Source organism: Lonchura striata, chromosome 1, assembly GCF_046129695.1.
Source record: "Lonchura striata isolate bLonStr1 chromosome 1, bLonStr1.mat, whole genome shotgun sequence".
NCBI classification, from domain to species: domain Eukaryota; kingdom Metazoa; phylum Chordata; class Aves; order Passeriformes; family Estrildidae; genus Lonchura; species Lonchura striata.
The window spans coordinates 105108751-105112363 of record NC_134603.1 but is presented as its reverse complement, the minus strand read 5'-3'; the positions used below and the strand labels follow the sequence as shown (position 1 = coordinate 105112363).

The following is a 3613-nucleotide window of genomic DNA, read 5'->3' as shown; positions in this document are numbered from 1 at the left end:
AGTTCTTCTTTGGAAGCACAGGTTGGAGGAGGAATTTCACCACCTTATGAGACCCCAGAGCAAGGCTGGGGTTCTCACAACAGGCCTCAGAGGCACACTTTCTTGCACATCTCCAGCCTAACCCTGCCCTCTGTCAGTGGGAAGCCGCTGCCCCTGGTGCTGTCCCTCCAGGCCCTTGTAAGCAGCCCTAGCGCAGGCCTCTGCTGGGTTTTGTGCAGGCTCTGAGAGGCTGCAGGAAGGTGCCCCAGGAGAAGCCCTTGGAGAGCGCTGGGGGCCGGGAGTGCCACCATCAGGGCAGCAAGCAGGGCCTGGCATGGCCGTCGGGGCGGGAGGGCACAGGCTGGGCGCTGAGGCCCTGCCAGCTGGAGCTGGGAGCTCAGCTGTGCGGCCCAGCAGAGAGCCACGGGCTCTCGCGGCTCTGCATCCCTCACGGCTGAGGCAGCGGCCCAGGCGCAGCTGGCCGGGGACAGGCAGCCAGCCCCGGGCCACCCTGAGGGGCAAACTGCTCTGGGGCCAGAGTCTTTGGTGGCTGTGAGAAGCGTGGCCAGCCTGCCTTGGGCCCCTAGGGTGCTGACAAGTGTGCAGAGGAAAGTGCCAGCCCAGCAAGAAGCAACAACCAATAGCCCCCCCTGCATGGCCATAGTAATACTGGTGTCTTACGCTGGCTGTCTCTCCTTCCATGGGGAAATAGCAGAGGGGGTCTCTATGAATAATAAGCACCTTTCAGAACCGATAAAGCTTCACCAGTGTTGGACGGGTATTGCACAGCTTTGGTTCTTGCAAAATTACCGGGAAAAAGGGACAGCAGGGGTAGGTAGGCCAACACAGGCACAGCTGAGAATGGAGGACAAGTTTCTGGCCCAAAATCCTTCTTCAGGTCTGAAATGTATGAAATAGATTTTTTTTCAGAGAGTAATTAGATAGGTAGGAATCAAAGCACCCTGAAAGTAAAGGCAGCAACTGATTTCCACAAAGAAGGGCCAGTAGGGAAAGGTAGGAGGAGAGAAAGAATTAAAAAACACTGCAGCTTTGCATAGAAAACAATCTCTTAACGGAGTTTCTTAGGAGTGTAAGAGGCTGGGCCTTTCACTCCTTTTTTTGTTCTCTCTATCTCATTGTCTCTTTTTTGGTCATATCTGCATGTCCTTTTGTTCTGCTGATTGTCTTTCCATACTGTTTCTGCCTACTCTCACCTTCTGCAACTCCACCAGTGTCACCAGTGTTACAAGTGCTAGCAAGCAGATCCATTAATGAATTCTATTCGCCCAGGGAAGAAACAATATGACCAGAGGAAAGTTTCTCCAGCTGTGCCACAGGAGATTTAGATTGGATCTGCAGGAAATATTCCTTCAACAAAACGGATATCAAGCTTGGGAACAGGCTGCCTAGGGCAACGGCTGAGTCACCACCCTCAGAAAGCTTTAGAAGTCCTGGGCATGTGGCATTTGGAGACCTGGCTGATTGGTGGAGTAGGCAGTGTTAAGTTTGTAGTAGAACTGTATGATCTTCAAGGACTTTTTCAACCTCGGAGATGCAGAGATTTAAGGGTAATTCAACCAGGGTGGAGTCAAGGCTTGGACTCAGTGATCCCAAGGGTGCCTTCCACCATGGATATCTATGAGACTGCCGATGGAGGCAGCTGGTAAGAAAGACCAAAGAAAGACCAAGGGAAGCTCTTTGAAGAAGGTTCACTCAAAAGCACCCTTAACCATTACACCAGGGCTACTCGGAGGGGCTGAGCTGGGCTGGGGACAAAGAATCGACTTGGCTGGGTTGTGATGTGCTGCGGCAGTTGTGACATCGTGGGGGACGTGTCACAGTGGGGGCAGGTACAAAAAGGCCCCAGCGGGTAACAGTGGCCCCGGATTCCTTGGGCAAGCGGTGAGTGCACACGCGTGGCAGGGAGGCCGTGCTGGGGACAAGGGGCGGGGTTAGAAATGCTGCACCCCTGGCTGGGTTCTCCCTCTGCATGGAGGGAGAGCCCCTCATGGCAGAGCCTTGGCCACGGTACAGTGCTGCTGCTGCTGCTGCTGCTGCTGGGCCAGTGGGACAGGCCTTCCTGCCCCCAGCTGTCTGGGGCCCTGTTCTTGCTGCCCTCAGATCACTGGGATTCGTGTCCCTGCTGCTCCCACTGGCTGCCGCCTCCCTCCCCACTCCCCATCAAGGCCTTCTCTCCATCCTGCTGCAGACCATGGATTTCTGCGTGTTGTGGCTCCTGCTCTTGCTGCGTGTAGTCCAGCACCCGCAGCCCGTGGGTGATGTTTTGGATGAGGTGACGCATCGGGAAATGGAGCTGCGTGCAAAGTTCCAGGAAGAGGAGAGGATTCGGCTGGAGCGGGAGGTGGAGCAGCTGGCGCTGATGCAGAGTGGCGCATCCTGGAGAGACCTGCTCTGGTCTGCCTTGCAGCCCTGGCAGGTCTGGGCATTTGCTGGGCTCTTGGTTCTTCTCTTGGCAGCATGGTTTATGCGGAGGACAAGAAGTCGTGGGGCAGAGTTCGGTGGCAAGGAGGAGACGGAAAAGGAGAAGGAGGTAGAGGACGAGACATGCGTGTATGATGTGAGATGGCTTCTAGAGGAGCACATACAGGGGCCTGTAGAGGACCTGCAGACAGGCTGCAACAGGACGGTGGCCCTGATAGACAATTTCACAACTATCCTCGGGCGTGCCTTGAATGGGACTTTCTACCCGGTGCTGCAACAAGCCATTGGTTTTGGCAGTGCCTTTGAAGGTTGGGCCGCCCGTGAGGAGGAAGTTGTGTACCGGGTGCTTGTACCCCTGACTCCTCCCCAAGGCCACATCTTCCACCTGGAGCGTGACACCGACCAGCAGAAGCCTGGCAGGAATTTCCGTGTCCTTGTGGAGCTGGAGTGCAGCTGCCCCAGGGATTACCAGGGCACGAACATGCTGTGCTTCCAGCACCACCCTGACGTGATTAGGAGGAGGACTCGCCAGCCCAACCTCCTAGACACGCTGTGCACCGGCTCCTACCTCGACGTGGAGAAAACTGTCCAGTGGTTCTGCACGCTGGTGGAAGAAAACTGGCGGCTTTTGCCCCAGTCACGCAGTTGGCGTTTAGAGCTGCTGCCCTCCAAACGCTCTTGCAAGCTCAGGCTGAGCAACAGCCAAGAAAGCTTCCAGGTTAAGGTGCTGTTTGGGGTGCAGCAACACGCCTCAGACATCTTTATCAGCAGCCAGCATCGAGGGGCCCACACCCCAAGCACAACGTGGCCCGAGACCTACAGCGTGGCAGAGACAAAGTTCTTGAGGCGCATGGCCAGGCCGGCTCCCCAGGACGACTCACACCTTAAATGCCTGCAGCTCCTTGCCCGTGTTCTTGCGCGCAAGGCCCTTTCCATCCCTTCCATCAAGACCAATGTCACGCGCCTGCTGAGCACCGTACCGGCGTCGCAGAGGCACAGGAGACATTTCCTGCTGCAGCTGTCGGATGCTCTGGAGCAGCTGCACTTATCTCTGGAAGGCAAACCCCTGGAGCCTTTTACAGTGGGCAACCAGAGGCTTCCGGAGGAGTTCCGCTTGCCCCCAGATACACAAAGGGCTAGGCCATCCAACCTGTTCCACGGCCTGCCACAGGATCTGGCTGCCCACCCCTAG

General features: G+C 56.4%; 1 protein-coding gene across 1 annotated transcript; it reads left to right on the top strand.

Moving 5' to 3' along the window:
• The first annotated feature begins 2287 nt into the window (after positions 1–2287).
• LOC144245931 (inositol 1,4,5-trisphosphate receptor-interacting protein-like 1) lies at positions 2288–3613 on the top strand. Its single transcript, XM_077781524.1, has one exon. The coding sequence runs from the start codon at positions 2288–2290 to the stop codon at positions 3611–3613; it is 1326 nt and encodes a 441-aa protein (XP_077637650.1).